This window comes from Anolis carolinensis, unplaced genomic scaffold (assembly GCF_035594765.1).
Source record: "Anolis carolinensis isolate JA03-04 unplaced genomic scaffold, rAnoCar3.1.pri scaffold_13, whole genome shotgun sequence".
In the NCBI taxonomy this organism is placed as follows: domain Eukaryota; kingdom Metazoa; phylum Chordata; class Lepidosauria; order Squamata; family Dactyloidae; genus Anolis; species Anolis carolinensis.
In genome coordinates this window covers 8,561,556-8,580,393 of record NW_026943824.1, presented here as the reverse complement: position 1 = coordinate 8,580,393, position 18,838 = coordinate 8,561,556, and the positions used below count along the sequence as shown (strand labels likewise).

At 37.6% G+C, this 18,838-nt stretch overlaps 1 protein-coding gene across 1 annotated transcript in view; it reads left to right on the top strand.

Annotated features, from left to right (window-relative positions):
- cyth3 (cytohesin 3) overlaps positions 1–18,838 on the top strand; it is a 38,984-nt gene that overhangs the window by 2,820 nt on the left and 17,326 nt on the right. The window contains exons 2-4 of the mRNA XM_008120883.3: positions 15,313–15,395; positions 15,668–15,732; positions 16,774–16,840. Coding sequence (XP_008119090.1) covers positions 15,313–15,395; positions 15,668–15,732; positions 16,774–16,840 — 215 coding nt within the window. The remainder of the gene's footprint in view (positions 1–15,312; positions 15,396–15,667; positions 15,733–16,773; positions 16,841–18,838) is intronic.

Here is an 18,838-nt window from a genome sequence, read left to right as displayed (position 1 = left end):
TAACAACAAACCTATAGGGGGTCTTGTTGAACAATCTCAGGTTTCAAAGATGTGATTAACAAGATGTCTCTGAAAACTTTCACATTGCTTCTGTACACAGCTGCCATTTCATGTTCTCACGTAGCAACCCAAGCCGTTCTCCTGTTTGTTCCTTCTTACCCTTCCTGGCTTCAAGGTATTGCTTCCAAACCTTCTCCTGTTTGTTGTCGTTCACAGCACCCTTCCTTTGCATGTGTCTCTCCCATTGTTTTTTCCCTGTACTCCGAATACACACAACTCCCATTCATTTACCTTTAACTCTATGCCCACATTACCATCCACAGATTGCCTTTTCATATATTCATTTGTGCCTTTTAAGATCAGGAGGGGGACTGAGAGAAGTGGGTATCATAAGTAATGAGTAGTTCTCCGACTACTGCTTGCTGCACAAAAGGAAGGGCTGTTGAAGGAGGAGCAGGATTGGTCTTTCTGACAAGGGAATAGAAGCGCTGCCCGCGTTTGCTAACTCCTGCGTTTGCTGATCTTATTAGGACTGCCTCATTCATCAGAGAGGACAATAGAGAACTCTGTGTTGTGGTCTACCCATTAATTTGTGAATTTCCCCCTCCTCAGTTTAGTTGATTGAAAGGTCAACTGTTTAAATGAATGCATAGTGTTTAAGGGTTGTGTCAATGGTTAGAAAAGGGGCTGTATTAATGCAAGACGAAGCCTGAGTATAAAGATCTCATAGAAAGGAAGAGAGATTGTCTTGGAAAGATTCGAAGCTACATGTAGACGCGTAGAGCATTGATTTAAACCATTGATTCATGCCAGTGATGTTTTGTAGTTGACAGCAAATTTTTTGTTCTTTTTTTCCTGACACAGTGAAATAATTCTGTGCTCTTTATGCTGCTGCAATATCTTCTTGCTTGAAATTCAGCATATAATTTGCTGAAAACTATGCAACAGGAAGATTAATTACTTCAGGATTTTTGCATAGTTGGACATAGGGAGTATTGCTGTCTTAGTGAAGGTGCAGCAGGCATGGCTGAGTGGCTAATCCAGTTCCAACCAGGGATGCAGTTTCCATAGCCATTTGCTTGGGTGTTTGTAAACACATCTCGTTAATAGCCAAGGTGCACAACTGATGGTATCCTTAGCTACAGTATGTGTGGTCTTTCTGGCTGCTGTATGATAATGTATGCACAATTTAAAATGAAAAGAGATTGAGCTATTTCACATGTGTTTAAGAGGATTTGTGTGGGTTAGCCTTAGGGTTAGCAGATGATAAAAATCACAATTTCTTAGCTGTTACATATGCAAATTCAAGGTATCATTTCAGTGCTGAGAATAAAGTTTGTTCTGTTTTGATGATTGCATTTATTATACAAATATGCGCTCTTTAAATGTGGTATGAGTAATAGTAGTATTATGGCTGCTACTTCAGTACCAGGAATAAGAAGCTGGGTGGGTGTGGTGTGTTTATCTTCACAGGAGGGAAAAAAAGGCTAAGATGAATCAGTGACATGTTGCAGGAAGGCATCCCATAAACAAGCAGTGCTGCCATTAAGATTTCCCAGCAAGTATTTCCTTAGCTCTTTAAGTTAGCAGTAGATGTTAAGACATTACTTTAAAGATTTCTTACACATATTCTAGGACAGGAATACACATATTACATATACGATATTATAGCCATGGAAGGTTGGATAAGTAGGCAAAAGGAGCAAGTTGAGATTTTGCATTTTAAAAATAGGGTGTAGCTTATGTTTACTAATAATAATAGCCTTTACATATGATGTCACTTATCTAACTTAAACAAAGAATTTGGTGCCCTTGAGGCAGTCTCCTCTTTTATCTCAGTCTTGTATGAATGCTCTCTTGATAGTGCATTTTTGTGTCAACTATGAATGATAAGGGGCAGTAGAGAGGAGAAGCCTTGGTAGCTGTTCCCTGCCACTAAAGTCTTTTTCTTTGGGGGCCTGAATGAGTTTCAGTATAATACTAACATGTAAGTGCTGCTACAAACAAATATACGTATTGAACAAAAAGCTTTGGAATGGAAAGCAAGGCTTTGTGGTTTAACTTTCTTGAACTTTCCAGAGTTTTTGAGCTCCCCCTGTTATATGTTTACTACATAGGCAGCATTTTAATAGATGAATACAGTTTTGTTGCTGAAAAGATATATAGCATAATTATTGAAGCATGCGAATAAGTCTTAATTTTTTCTGTTCTGATTACAATGAACTTTGTGCTCAGTTTAATTTTGGAGATGACACGGATTTCTCTGTTGGTTGGCTAGCATTCTTTTATATTTCTGTAGCTTCTACTGATGAGATTGTGTGTTCCTGCATGGCAGAAGGTGGGTTGGACTGGATGGCCCTTGTTGTTCTCTTCCAACTTTGTGATTTTCTGAGAATCTTTGTTGCTAGTAGCTTTGGACATAGATTTTGTGTGTCCTTTCAATATCAGTAGACTCTGTCATTAAAATAGTAAGACTTTGTTTTGATGATAGAATGCCATTCTGAGTTTAAAAGCAAGAGTGTCCTTGAATACAAATTCATCATATAATATAGCTTGCATACAAATTGTGCTTGATTTATTACTTCTTTTCTTGAAATGAGCTTCCAAACTGTAGCTGCTTTATAAGTTGCCTTTCCTTTTTTCTAATAAATAAGAGTTCTGTTTATGAATAGACTGTGTTATCAGGATGTTTTTTTTTTGCACTGTTAGGGAGGATTTTCTGTTCTTGATTTTTTAAAAAGCTGAACATTTTAAAAGCGGCAATGAAAACTATTGTCGGACATCAAGAGTTGTAATGTCGCCTATTAATTTTTGCAGTGACTCAAGAGAAATAGTATCCTATTTCTTAGTCTTTCAGTTTTCTGTGAGAGAAGATGAATGTCTGCATGAATGAAAGCAAATTAAATATAGCATAGTATTGTCTGAGGGATTTACTCTCTGTTTTGAAATAATAGTGACCCAAGTTAAATTAATTTTCTTTATTTTTACTTCAGAGTGGGATATAAAACATAAGACCTGGCAAATCTGAAAGCATAAAGCAAAGATGTTATCCAGTTGTTGTGTTATTTTAGCCCATGACTTATGTTGCTGCCCTGTAAATACATCTTGCAAACAATATAGGTTTTTGATTTCACAGTTTTTAAATTGAGACAATGTGTCTTCATCAACTAGAGAATGACCTAAAAATGGTAAAAGCAGTGAAAACAACAGGGCCAAACGTTTTTACCATATTTGAAATATACATATTGATAAAATATGTAACATTGCAAGATTTTTAAGTTTAATAAGTATCCATTGTGCAATCCAAATGTGGTTCATTCATTTCCAGTAGGAAAATGTGTATCCATATTTCAATTCAATATAAATGTCACCATTTGCTCCTGCTGTTCTTGCTTTTTTTTTTTAGTGCTTCAAAGAAAAAAATGTTCCATTGACCAACTGGAGAGTTGCACTATTCTAGGGAGGAGAATTAAGTTCTGGGTGTTTCCCAGGAAGTATTGATGCCAACTGAAAGGCATTCAGCCAGATGACTTGTAAAGCAGTCATACAGCAAGGTTTAAATGTGTAGTACAACTTAGGAGGCCTGTGGGTGTTCAGGTGCAGGATGAAGGATATTTAACAACTGTATCATCCACTCATCCACTGACAATTATAAATGTTTTGTTTGAGTTAGGCAGACATCCTCCAATAATAGTGAGTGTGTAATTGCAGCCTGATGTAAAATACACACATAATCACTGGAACAAGAAAAAGTTGCATTGGCAGCTTTCATTTTAGCATCTCTTATTTCTAAATGATTCCCCTTGTAGCTTGGACGTTCTTTTGATTTGTTCTTCTTCTGTGACAGTCATTATTCATCCTTGTATTGTTACTTGGATCTTTTATTTTCTGTTATCCTATTCAGTTTTTGGTTGTGTAAAATATTTGCCCAGCAGACTGCTGGACAGCTGTATTTCCTTCTTCTTGTGTTTTTGTGGTCCCATGAGACTTCTCTGAGGGAGGAAATGGCTTGACCTGTTTAGTTGCTACGAAGTAAAAACACACTTGCTTGGTTTCTTTGTGAACATCTGTGTTTAATTTATTTAATTCCCTTTTTTTGGAGATTATTTAAAATATTGGTGCTGTTTCACTCTGAAATTGCCTGTCCCAATGATGCATCTAGTAGGATGCATTGCATGTCTGATCTTGAAAGGAGAAGGCGACAGAATAGGGAAGGACCTTGGTGACACTTCCGGAAGATTTAAATTATTAAACAGGTTGAGCAAAGAGTAAGGATTTACAGTTCAATGTTTTCTTTTCAGAGGGTGGAATGAGACATGGCTGCTAAGGGGTTTACTTCCTGCACTGTGGGGAAGAAATGTCACTTGCAGTGGTCTGTAGGTCAATGTGGCTAGGGATAGGATTGCAATGTATAGTCTTGTGGTATTTGTGGGATGCCCACAAACCCATTCATTCCCATGTCCGTATTCTACATCAGGGGGAATTTAGGACCTTGGTTTAAGTCTATTAGAGTCCTAAATTACTTGCCTAGATGGCAATGCCCTCTTCTTCATAGCATTTTGTGGTTTCCTGGCTTTTATGCATGTTTTTCCTAATTCTAAATGTTTCAAATTTCTCATCTGATGCTTAGTTACTTCCCGCAAGAGCTTTAAGGTTCAACAGACTTGTATTTTTGGTCTTGCCCTTTTGTCTTTGCCCCTCACTGCTACTGCAGTGCTCTGTGGGGGACTTCTCAGAAATTGAATTCATCCCTCAGGTTGAACACACTTTCCCATCCTTGGTATGCAATGTTCTTATCTAAGAGAACATGTGTCACCTTTGAAAAAACAGTGTGCATAGGCTGAGGTCAGTCTCACATATATTTTCCCAACATAGAGATAATCTCTGTGCAGGAAAGGAATGTACTTTGTATTGTTTGCTCTGTGTGTGTGCCATGGATGTTTGTGGCATCCAGTAAAAGTGGTGGTTATTAAATTTCTGTGGCAAGAAGCACATTTGGGACAATGTGGAGCATATATTTCCTACTTACAAGAGTAGCTTGTTGTTTGGGGGGAAATCCAAGCACATTGAAGGAGCTTAAAAACAATTGAGGCTTTTAAACAGAGGCTGGATGGCAAAATGGATTTGTATTATGAGCACATGGGAGCTGGAGCACATGGAGAATTACAAGTTGCCTCCTACTTGAGTGCTTCTCTAGTAAAGGAAAAGTTGGAGTGCTGAAAAAGCAAGTACTGTATCAGTGAAGAGTTAGTTTGAGTTGAAATAGGCTAGCGCTATATGTATGTGTAAAGTGTTGCTGTTGTAAAATGTATAGAATTTAGGCCATTGCAAACCATCTGGTGGTCTAAATGTGACTTCTGCATTTCAAGCAATCATATGTCTAGGAATAGCTCAAAGGGATTATTTATAAATTTAACATTGCAGCACAGATCTGAATGTAAAGGATGTTCTTTAGTGTATGAACTTTTCATACGATCACTCTAGCATCTGCTTCCTCTCTTCATCTTCTGGCAGGATTGTGTGCTTTGTTCCATGTCCCTAACCACTATCTAATCAGATTATTTATTTGTATACATTGCTCCATAGCATTCCACCATAGAAAAATTGTTCGTTTAATCTCTTTTTGCGATACCAGCCAGGGCACCTGGAAGAGAACAAGATTGACGCAGCTGGAGAAACTGGAAATATTCAGGCGACATTCAGAAGAGATGTTGATCTTTGCCCTGGCTCCATGGAGGAAAGGCCTTATTCTGGCAGACAGTCTGCCTTGTGAAATGCTCAGCTGTGGCGTTTTGAAAGTTCACACGAAAAGGACTTGCTTTTGCCTCCCTATGGCTAGAGAGGAAATGGGGCATGTGATCTTTCAGAGTCCCACTTGTATACAAGCCTGCCTTAAAGAGCCTTCTTAAACAGGCCAGGTAGATTTCTGCTTCGGACAGAATGTGCATTTATTTTAAAATATATATTTCTCCATTAGTTTTGCTAGAAAGATTCCATTATGTACTCAGAGGTCTTCTTCAGGTTCTTTGCCTTGCCTGCTTACATTAAGGGGAAAATGAAAGGCAATGTTTTCCTATCTTTGAAGAAAATATAGGAATCTGAAAATGCCATTGTTACTTTACAGGTACAGTGTTCCCTCACTTATCGCGGGGGTTAGGTTCCATGACCACTCGCAATAAGTGAAAATCCGCGAAGTAGGGACACTATATTTATTTTAATATTTATACATTATTTTAGCAGTTATACACTATTTTAAGTCTTTATCAACCAATGTGTGTTGATAAATCGCCTCCTTCTCCTCCTGTTGCCGCTTGGCTCCTTTTCTCTCCCTTTGGCTTCTCCTTCCTCCCTTCCTTAGGCTGTAAATTGTAATTTTTTATGATTTATAATATTCTTTTAGTAAAGGTAAAGGTTTCCCCTGACATTAAGTCCAGTCATGTCTGACTCTGGGGATTGGTGCCCATCTCCATTTCTAAGCCGAAGAGCCGGTGTTGTCCATAGACACCTCCAAGGTCATGTGGCCGGCATGACTGCATGGAGCGCCGTTACCTTCCTGCCGGAGTGGTACCTATTGATATACTCACATTGGCATGTTTTCGAACTGCTAGGTTGGCAGGAGCTGGAGCTAACAGCGGCCGCTCCCGCCACTCCCGGGGTTTGAACCTGGAACCTTTCGGTCTGCAAGTTCAGCAGCTCAGCGCTTTAACACACTTCGCCACCGGGGCTCCAACACCCAACACACTTTTAGAGTGTATTGAAAAACCGCGAAACAGCGAATCTGCGAAAAGTGAACTGCGAAGTAGTGAGGGAACACTGTATCTGCATTTAGGCAGTGTTCAAAGTCTTGGATGAGAAAAATAGGATAGCAATCTAATAAATAACTGGGCAATTAAAAGTAGACTAATAGTGCTAGTGTGAAAGAGCCATATATATGTGTGTAAGTCTTGATCCTTACATAGTTGCCAGAGTAGTCATTGCATCTTGTCCAACTTCGTAGTAGAATTACCCAGATTAACTTTTCCTAAAGTGAATTAAGAAATGTTTTGGGACTGTAACTAGGAAAGTGTACTTCTGGTAAGAACGTGGGATATAGCTTGCCACAGAGGAAGTTCTGGTTGCTGCTTCTCTGTTTCATAGCAACACATTTGCAGAACGAAACATTAACAGATGCTGACTGTGAGGAAGTAGAGTGCATTGCAGAGTTTGCGTCGTACGTTTCCATTTGTTCAGCAAAAGGGTCTACATTTTTCTCAAAGAAGAGGACAATTTGTTTCATTAAAATATGTAAACATTTCAAAAATCTGAAAACTGTCATTCTCATCCTCATCGTTGTTCTCTCTTAAAGCAAATTTAAGTGATTGGGGTTTGTTTTAATGCTGGCAAGGCATTTTTAGGTGTGATGAAGCATAATGAATTAGAACATGTTTCTCAAACTGTGCTCCTCCATGTGTTTTGGACTTTAGCTCCCAGAAATCCCAGTCAGTTTACCAGGTATTAGGAATTGTGGGAGCTGAAGTCCAAAACATCTGGAGGAGCACAGTTTGAGAACATTACACATTAGAGAGGTTAAAATATAGATATACCAAAACAGGAATTCCTGTGATTGAGAGTGAAAATGCATAAGAGTATATAAAAGTGACTGGAGAGGAGTGGAGCCGTGGTAGCACAATGGGTTAAATCCTTGTGCCAACTGAACTGTTGACCTGAAAGTTAGAGGTTTGAATCCGTGAGATAGGGCGAGCTCCCATCTGTCAGCCCTAGCTTCCCATGCAGGGACACGAGAAAAGCCTCCCAGCAGAATGGTGACACATCCGGGTGTCCCTTGGGCAATGTCTTTGTAGACGGCCGATTCTCTCACATCAGAAGCAACTTGTTTCGATTAGCTTCTGACACGATTAAAAAAAACTGAAGAGGAAATTTCTGCAACTGTCCTTAAGGCCAAAATCTGGAACAGCTAAAAGACTGGTGAATGGCTCATTTGTGGTGTGGATCTGCCTTATTCCTCATAACAGAGGGGCAACCCTTGTGCTGTCAGGGTCTTAAAGAAGAACAAACTGTTTTAGTGCCTTTTTTCACTTCAGAAGGTGTACCGCCTGTTGCATTCATCTTCCCAAGTCAGAGAGAACATAAGAAGGACCTTATCTACTCCAGAATCTTATTTCTCACAGTGGCCAGTGAGATAGATACCTATGGAAAGTCCATGTAAGGGCAAGAAGTCTTCTGCCATTTCCCCCCCAGCAACCTGGAGATCACTGCTATGAGTAGTAGGCACTGGTCACCTTTTCTGGGAAAGCCTTCAAGCAATACTTGCTAGCAGCAGGATGAAAGCTGTCTAGGGAATGCTGTGCCATGTGATCTTTCTGAACTTCATGTTCCATATGTTCTACCTAGTGCCAAGTCCTTGGGGCAAGAGGGAGGCATGGTGAGTCAACGAGAGTGGGGCATCTGTAAGACTCGGAAAATATAAAATGCCACAAAAATATTTTTGCAAATTTAAAACATACAAAATTCCACATAAAATGTATTAAAATATGTATTTTTGCAGATTTTTTTTTTAAAAAACCAAGTTAACACAGAAGCAGAATACATTCTTTGGAATGGACATACATGCAAAAATAGCACAGATGAGAAACAGATGAATCTGTCCATCTCTATTCCTAACATCTGTGTGAGAGGATGTATCACCCCCTTTCTATCAATGCTGCATGAGTCACTGTCTCAGCAAGTTAATTTGTTGAGACTAGAGATCGGGGCTGAAGAACATCCTCCATGTTGTGGGATTATAACTCCCATCATCCCCTATGCAATTTAGCAATTTTTGGATGGTTTTCAACTTCTGGAAATTGTTTATGATTTTATCTGGGTTATACTTATGGATATTCAGGATATGCATATAGGCTCTCTCACAATGACAGATTAATAAATGATTTAAAAAATAGATGTTAATGTAATGCAGGCAAAAAAACCCCCATACTTGTGCTTTCACTACATGTGACCATATTTGTGCACCTTTGGAGCATAATTAAGGTGTTGTTTTTTAAACCTGTGTTAAAGGGCTGATCAAATTCCTTTTATTGTTCTGAGAGGTTGAAAGGAATTGGTAATCAAAATGAATAATACATAATTCTCAGCAGCCTGTGGAGCTGATAGTGGATGGACTTGGCACACACATTCATTCGTTGTGCTAAATTTAAAAGTCCATATGGAACTGATTATTTCCTTTTGGCTTTCTGTAGTCATTATTGTTGTTGCTTTTTTAAAAAAAAGTTCCTCCAACATTTTGAAGCTTAAATTCGGGAAAAAGTTGATGAATGTCAAAACACAAAGCTATTTGGTTCCATGTTGAAAAATTAATTTATTGGGATGTAGGAAAAATTCTCCCACTTCTTGCTTGGCTCTCGTGAATGTACCACATAATCATTCTACATCTGGGAATAACACAGGATCCAGCTGTAAGGGTGGTTTTTCCATGTGTGTGAGAGAGTATGATTTGATAGTGCTCAAGTCTTAGTCATTGTGTAAAAATCCAGTGAAGGAAAAGGGTAGGGTGGGAAAGAAACGATGCGGTGTGAAAATGTTTGGGAAAAGCAACAGTACATCCAGTGCTTCTATTTCAAATATATTCTTCAACTCACACATTGAAATAATTAAACAAAGCCTACAAGTTTCATTCGGATTTGGAATAGGCTTTGTGTTGAAAATATTTTTCCTTTAAAGTGTAGAACATAAAATTTCACATACTTCAGAATTCAGTTTATCTGAGCCTTAGGTACATGTGACTGGACACGACTAGACTTAATGTCAGGGGAAAAGCTTTACCTTAATTGTCACTGTTTTCATAGCTGCAATATCCTTACTTTATTTTTCTTTCACTCTGCTTTTTTGAAGGAAGCAACCTCAGCTAGGCCACTCTCAAAGGCATTTGATGTTGGATCTGGATGAAAAAGCTGACTTTATTGCTTATCTCCCCACTTCCTCTTCAGTATGAAAAATTCAGTTGGGGTGATCATATCTTACGTGTTTAGATATGGGAATATTTGAATTTTATTTTTTTCCTGTTTTCCTCAAGAGGGAAAGCTTGGCACAGGACCAACGCATTTCCTTATTTTCCCTTTTCATTTTCTTTTCTATATGGACATTGTACTACCATGATGTTTAATTTTAGAAGACAGTTTGGTATTTTCTGGCATGTGTCTGTTGTATTTCAAGTTTTTCCTCACAGCAGTTTTCTGTGCGACGGCTTTTAATATGATAGAGGCAGCTTATGAGATGGATTTGGCTCAGAGTTACAGAACTACCGCTCTCTCCTCATGTGCTGCAGCATGAGTAGAAATTGGTGAAGCGAGCTTATACAAACTCTTGTGCAACTTATTGCACAATGGAACCATGAGAATTGCCCCCATTGCAGAATGGATAAGAAACAATATGGGAAAGGACCTCCTTGTTATTGCTCTGAGCTCTTTGTGGTACATTTGCAGAACAAAACTTGGAGGCCCTTTCCTATAATATTTCATATTCATTCCAATGAATTATGTGAACCCTTCCCTTTTCCCATAGTACCCAGTATATTACTAGTATCTCTTGACGTGAGTTGTACTGCTGTGCACAATACAGTTTCTTGCTTATTTGATCATGCTGCCACTTTTATGTTTCAGTTGTTAAAATATACTTTTTATTTGTTGTTGTGTGGCTTCACGTTCTTTCTGACTTATAGTGATGCTGAGACAAGCCTATCACAGGATTTCCTTGGTAAGATTTGTTCAGAGAAGGTTTGCCTTTGCCTTCCTCTGAAGCTGAGAGAGTGTGATTTGCCTAATGGGTTTCCATAGCTGAGGGAGGATTTGGATCCTACTCTCCAGAGTTCTACTCCAGAGCTCTACTACTTTTGTTATATTATATTAGGTAATTTCTTGAATCATTTATCACAGAGTTTGTCTAACTTTGAAACTACCTACCAAGCATAGTTTAGAGTTATGAAAACAAGCCCAGAATCCCTTAGGTCCACATATTCTTCTCCTTTTCACCTCCTGGGTCTCTGTGGAGATGTTGGAAACATAAATTTTGGATTAACCACTGACTATCATGTTGCCAAAACATAAATAACGACGAATCCTAACTATAGTTAGCAGAAACAAGTCAAGGTTTGGAGTTGGCTTATTCCCTCTAAACTACCCTGTTTCCCCTAAAATAAGACATCCTCAGAAAATAAGACCTAGTAGAGGTTTTGCTGAATTGCTAAATATAAGGCCTCCCCCAAAAGTAAGACCTAGCACCGTTTGTGTTTGGAAGCATGCCTGCCAAACAGAACACCAGAGCATGCAGATTTGGTAAATGTACGTACCATAGATTGTTGTACATGGAAATAATGGTAGTAACAAGAAATTCTTGATAGGATTCACAGTTTGTCTGGTTATGCTGGTTTGTGATGACAACTACTGTACAGTATATAATAAATGTTCATTTTTTTGTTCAACAACAAATGTGAATTCTTCTTCATGGAAAAATAAGATATCCCCTGAAAATAAGACCTAGAGCATCTTTGGGAGCAAAAATTAATATAAGACACTGTCTTATTTTCGGGGAAACACGGTATTAGAAACTGTTGATCTGGCTTTGACAAGAGCGCAAGCTGCAATAAAACTGGAAACCAAGTCACTCTGGGGCTCTGGGGAGAAGTGGGGATGATATGAGTTTAGGGAAACTGCACTCCTCTTTGTAAGGTAAAACTGAGAATGTAAAACTTGTCAATCACAGTGCAAATGATTATTCTGTTGGACAGACAGTATTTTAATGATCTGAAATGACACAAATAGCTTGAGGCTCTTTGTAAAAAACTATAACTGGAATGTTGCCTACATATTATAAACTCAGGGTGTGTCCATTTACATAAACTTTGTGAAGGCATAACTTCCTCAATGGTGTCACTTGGGAATGTGAGTGGAGTTGTGTCTGTCCATTCATTCTGTTTTGAATATGCGTTTATGTCCATAGTGTGCCATTCATTATGGAAAAAATCAACAAAGCACACATTTCAAAGCATGCTTGGTAACAGGTTTGAAAACATGATGCAAGAAGGGTAGGTGGGAATAGAAAGCATGTCTTACCTTTGCTTAAATACATATTTTCAAAACTTGATTATTGGTGAGTGGGTGGAACTAGGTATGTGCCTTATTCATTATAGAAACATGCATATTATAGAATCATAGAGTTGGAAAAGACCTCAGGTCTAAAGTATACCTAATGCAGCAACTCCATCCAGAGCATCTCTAGCAGGTAGCTGTCCAGAGACATGTAGAGAAGGATGTCCCTTCAAGGCAACTGGTTCTGTTGCCAAACTTTTCTTACTGACAAGATGTTCCTTCTAACGTTAGATTGACAACTACCCTCCTTGAACTCAAAACCACAACATCTAGTTCTACCCTTTGAGACATCAGAGGACAAGCCTGCTAACCCTGAATGAGGCATGGAAAGTGTTGGAAAAGGTTGAGAGGAAGCGGTATTTATGTAACACTGTGAATTAGGTTGAAAATATGTGGATGTGGGGATGGCTAAAACAGAAATAGATGAGGGAGAATATGAATAAATTGTAGTGTTGCAGCTTGGTGGTTTTCCAGATTGCAAATTGTGTTCCTATCAGCCTGAGCGTTCAAAGGTGGAAACTAAAATATGAGACGCCTGCCTGGAGGGGGTTTTGGAGAACTTCACAAAAATAGACCATGTATACCAAGTCTTTTGTTAACTAGGAGCATCTGTACCCCGTGGCTCTCATCCAAAGATTCTGTGGAGCCCGTTCCATACATGACTTCCTGCCTTCCTCTTTGAGAAAGGAAACTGTGTATAGGATTGCTGGCTCTGCTCAGGATTATAAACACATGGTTTCCTTAGAACTCTTTTGTAGTTGGAAAGATAATGGTAAGAGTTGATCCCACTATAAACTATGTTGGGGAGCCCAGAACATTAGCTGCCATAAATCCAGGTGAAATGTCAGGAGAGAATGCTACTGGAACATGGCCGCATCACCTGAAAAACTCACAGCAACCCAAAGATAGCCCTCACTGTGAAGAATTCAGTCTGCCATTGAATAAGACATCAAATATGTACAAGATTTTTGTGGTTTTGTTTGAAATCAAAATGAAAATATAAAGGGGTTTAACTGTACTATACTTATCCTATTAAATAACTTGTTGTGAGTTCTGGCACTAAAAGAAGTGGAAACTCCTTATGTAACATCATGTCAACATCATGGTATGCTTCATCTGTTTGGTCATTTGGACTGAAACAGCTTATTGCCAAGTGCAGGAAATCACCGTTTCTTTCTCTAAAATAACATCCTTGACCTTTCCTCTGAAATACTTCCTACTGGTATGAATTGGGCTACAAGTTGGCAGCAATTTGACAGCTAGAATATCATGTATGTTTGACGTTACATTCCTGTGTGGAAAGCTGGGCTGGTTTGTATTAATTTAAGAAGTATAGTATAACTCCCTTATCCATAGATTCGATATTAATAGTTTCACTTAGACACACTTCAGAAAAATATATCCCTCCCATAAGTGTCAGTAGTTTTCTCTAAGACCTCCAGTGCAGTTCTATAGTATGCTTTCAGTCCAAGTATAGTCAAAATACAGGGTTTCAGATATCTGGTATATGTGTGTTTGAATGTGTACCAGGCATGGGCAAACCTGGGCCCTCCAGGTGTTTTGGACAATTCCCACCATTCCTAACAGCCTCAGGCCCCTTCCTTTGCCCCCTCAGCCGCTTAAGCTTTTCAACGAGTTTAGGCAAAAACAGCTTTTATCATTTGTAGACTAATTTCAAAGTTTCCAGATTATTCTCTTACATGTTCATGGAGTAGAAGTGCTAATACAGTTATCTGAAAACTTTCAAGTGTTGAGTTCTGTATGGAAAAGCAAGAGAGCCTGAAGATGTTCATTGTCAGAAAGGGAAAGCTATCTCCAAATTACAAAAGTTTATCTTAATAAGAAAATATATGACATACAGACCATTTCCAACTAATTATGTTTTCTCAAAATGTTTGGTTTTATTTATTTAATACATTTATATCGTGCCCTTCTCACCCCGAAGGGGACTCAGAGCGCCTTACAAATTAAATTTACACACAATATTATATTATTAGCATAGCACAATACTGGCAATAAATTACTATATTGTACTATATCAATATATTGTAATATTATTATTAATATTACATGTAATCTATATATATAAAAGGGTAATGAAATTTCGGCCTAGGACAAAACAACAAAACTACACATCCCAGAAACACTAAACTTGGCAGCACAACCCCTCATCCATGCCTCTACGTTCATACAACAAAAAGCTCCAGCTACTCCAGAAAACGGCCAGGCTTTGAGACTGCAAGGCTATTCACTGCTATTCCACCTGGCCAACAAAGGATTCCCATAAGCCACAGCAATGCGTGGCTGGGCAAAGCTAGTATATAATATATAATTAACATTATTATATTGTATTATTAGTATTAATAATATTATTAATATTATATGCATATACAATATATAATAATATTATATATTATTATAAATTGTATTATTTACATAGCTATAGTTTGTCAAAGCAAACCAGTTTCAAAACATGCTATGTGTAGTTTTCTTGTCTGATAATAATGGTTAAAAATAGCCATAGCTCCAAGCAAATGGTAGTTAATTAAAATTGAGAAAATGGTTTTAATTTCCTTTTAGACAGGAGCCAGGGGCCGGGGCCAAAGGAACAGTCATGTGCATATAATATTAAACTGTGGCTTAGTCTTGCATACCAACAAAATTCCTACTGTAATTCATATGATATATATGTATGATCCTCTAGCCCACACTTGCAGCCTCTTTACTCTCCCTTTTGCAATAGGAATCATGAAACCAAAATGTCTCTAATTAACAACAGTTTCTAGTTTCTTTAGCAATGGCTTAAATGGTAAACTGATGTGTTGGATATAAAACAGAATGATAATAGAATTAAGATGAAGAATGTTTCAGTATTTCCTTATTTCTGGAATAATAAGTGTAGCATGAACACAATACAGAATCAAATGAAATGTACTTTGCCTTTTATAGTGAGAGAATCACTCATGACTCCTCCAAGCCTTGAGAGATCACTGCATTTGTTAATTAATTCATAGTTCTATGTACTTACACTGCTATTTTGCTAAAGGTTAGTTACTGTGAATGTCATCTGTGTTGCATTGACATAAGCCCTGTTGATGCGAATGTGGTTTTTACTTGTAGAACAGAGTCTAAATCAATTATATATAATTGTGTGTACGTTTTTTCCCCATAGTGCCCAGTGACCTTTCTGTGGAGGAGAGAGAAGAGCTTTTAAACATTCGAAGGAGAAAAAAAGAATTAATTGATGATATAGAGGTAATCATTTTTCTTAAATAAAGACTCTTTCCCCTACTACAAATAACAGTACTGCATGTCACCATGTGCTGAGTTATGTTACACTGACATAGTTTTAAAATGCAAATTGCTGTTAAGATAATGTTATTGACATGAAGCATATATAATGATATTTTAAGTAGATAGAGTGAAGTAGATATTTGCGTTAGGTTGTATAGGTCATCTTAATAAAATTATACGCTTGCTAGAGAAACTGTTTAATACTGATTTGTACTTTTCTCTATTTTTGACAGCGGTTAAAATTTGAAATTGCTGAGGTTATGACAGAAATTGATAACCTAACCAGTGTGGAGGAAAGGTAAGCTTGCTTTCCAACGTGTGTGCTTTACGGACAGATAGCATCTTGTTCCTTATACCTTTTTGAATGAATTTTTGGAAACCTCTTTGTTTTTGATCTTGGAGGAATCAAACTTTATAGCCACCAGTACACTATCTGTCTTGCCTCTTTTGGGGATGAAGAAGAGACACACTGCAGCTTAAGAGCTTAATTGAAATTGACATACCTCTGTACAGTTACTGGTTTACTGCACATGCCTATAAAGCACTGGTTTGGAGAGTGTGTGCTTTTGTTGGTGTGAATAGGATACAACCACTTGGTTTTTGCTGGCACTTCAACTGGGAAAAATAGCTGCAGCATAGGCTTCAGTGACACAATTTTCTTATACTATTGTATATAATGAGACCTGAGCGTCTACAGATTTTGGCCTCCATGATGAGTCCTGGAATCAAACCCCAGCATATACCAAGGATGCACTTTACCTTTATTATCATGTTCTGTCTAATACTGAGTGTGTTGCTCTAGTGCATCTGGGTTTGAAATGACAAATTATTGATTTGGTATGCTGTGCAGATATCCTCAGCCTTCCACGCCTTGAAGTCTATCCTGCAAAACATCTTTGTGTGATACTAGTGGCACAGTTTAGGAGACTTCTGTGGCTTCATTGGCAGATGTCCTGCTCAACCACTGCAACAGTATGTGCTGGCAAAGCAGAAGTTCCAGATGCTTATTTGCCAGGGCAGCGGCTCAAAAGATTACATACAATTGGCTTGGATTGAAATAATCCAGTTTAACTGGTTTGTGGGTTGAAACCATAAGCATTATCCTCTTCTTAATGCTGCTGTTGCTCTAATATGTGTCAGGGGATTTTGGTACCATTTATTAAAAAATCTAACATAAAATAAAAGCTACTTTGAGTTGCTTTATCTGGTAAGTGTCTCTTTTTCCCTTTGAGGTAGGATACCTAGCTGTTGTATCCCCTAAAGATGAACATGTGGCAAAAGCTTAAAATATAAATATTCAAGATGTTTAACTTCTGTTTTCCTGTCACCCCCAAAACAGCAAAGCCACCCAAAGAAATAAACAAATTGCTATGGGAAGAAAAAAATTCAACATGGATCCCAAGAAGGTAGGGTGGTTTTGTTTTGTCTTTTTCACTTGAGAATCTGTGCTTCTTATTGAATCATGTCACTTCACAAGTGTTGAAGTGTGTTTCAGTTCCTGGTCTGGTTGGCATTCATATATGCAATTGGAGAGGGGTGGCATTTTATCCTTTACCTCAAGCAGCAAAAAACCTGAGTAGGATCAGTGCAAGATAACTTATAGATAAGTAACAACTAATAACAAAATACAGCATAACAGAAAATTGGAAAATATTTAACTATTTGCAGTGCCAGGTAAAATAGTCAGTCCCAAAGCCTGGTGAAATACCGTATGTATGTTTTGACCATTGCCTTAAGGGAACCTGCTTGATGGGCTTTATAGCTAATGTTTCCATTTGCCCAGGAGTGTTTCCATTTGCCCAGTTCTTTTCTAGGCTGCTGCTTTGTAGGGTTTGGCTTTAGAATTGTTCCTAACTTTGTCCATATATGTGCATAATACTCTTCCTATTGGAAAGCACAATAAATAAAGCTGCTCAGTTTATGTTCAGATTTGAGAAAATGAAACATGTAATCCTCCTTAACTCCTTGTTCCTTATTTGTTCCCTTTGGTCAGGACTAATATCATTTTGCTAGCCTTTTGTTAAATGTGTGTTTTCTGTTTATTTACTTTGTTTTGAAGGGTGGTAATTTTTTTTCTTGAAACAGCTGAATATCCAGGAAGCATTGAAAACAAAGTAATTTTAGAAGCATGCAGATGGGGAAAATTGAGTTGACGTATGATAGTTAGGATTATAATGAGTTCCTTAGCTGCTAATGGCTGCCAGTATGTGGGGAAACATGGCTGGCATACATGGTGCCTTTTGTAGTGAAATGTGCCGCCTCCTTTTGTAATTTCAAAAGAGGGGCTGATTGTCAGTCTTCACACTCTTTAGAGAGAGAGAAAGTGGCCAGAAGAAAACAAATTGAAACAAGGAGGAGGGGGATAAAGCACATTTGTTGCATGGACTCAAAATAGCCTCCCAGACTGTTCAAATGGCATTATGTTTACTCTGATAAAAGTAGGTTGGACTTGTTGAGCACATTGTCTTTGCTTAGTGGGATGATTTTCCGCTGAATGTAGGGCCAGACCACTATATGATGCTCTTATTCTTATCAAACATCCTCCGTGTTTGTTCTTTAAAAAAATCTAATGAAACTAGAGATCCTTTTACTGGTTTTACGACTTACCATAGTACATCCCTTATGTTTTAGTTTGGAGTATATAGATATATGTTTTACTCAGAGATAAGTGCCACTATGTTTAATAGGGTGAACAGACTATAATTCTTATCAAAAGAAAAGCACAAGTTCGGTTAATGGTACAATGCATTATATTTCGAATCCCATGTAAATGTCAAGATACTAAAATGCTATTGAAGATAATGCTGCAGTTGATTGTCATGGTTCCAATTATTATAAATGATTTATCTGATAATGTACTTTGTAATGATGTGATGGTATCTCCTCTATCTGTTCACAATGAAATTTCCCAAATCAAGCTGTCTGTCAGATCATTAGCCTGTGCAAATATCAATTCTATTATGAGCAGATTAACTCTGTAATTTGCATCTGAGGACTCATATAGAATAGATAATAACATACACTATCTAATTCATTTTTGTTAGATTTTTTAATGATTACCTTCAACAAAACCACAAGTGTTAACTATTTTACTTGTATCTAACAATTATTAACAAATAAGGGGAAAAGATAAAAAGAAGCAGTGATTATTTATTTATTTATTACATTTATATCCTGCTCTTCTCACCCGAAGGGGTCTCAGAGCGTTTTACAAATCAAATGAACATACAATATATTATTAGCATAGCACAATATAAGCATTAAATTACTATGTTGTACTATATCATTATAAGGTAATATTATTAGTAATATTACATTTAATATATAATATATAATTAATATTATTATATTGTATTATTAGTAGTATAATATTGTATCCCATTATAATATTATTATCAATATTA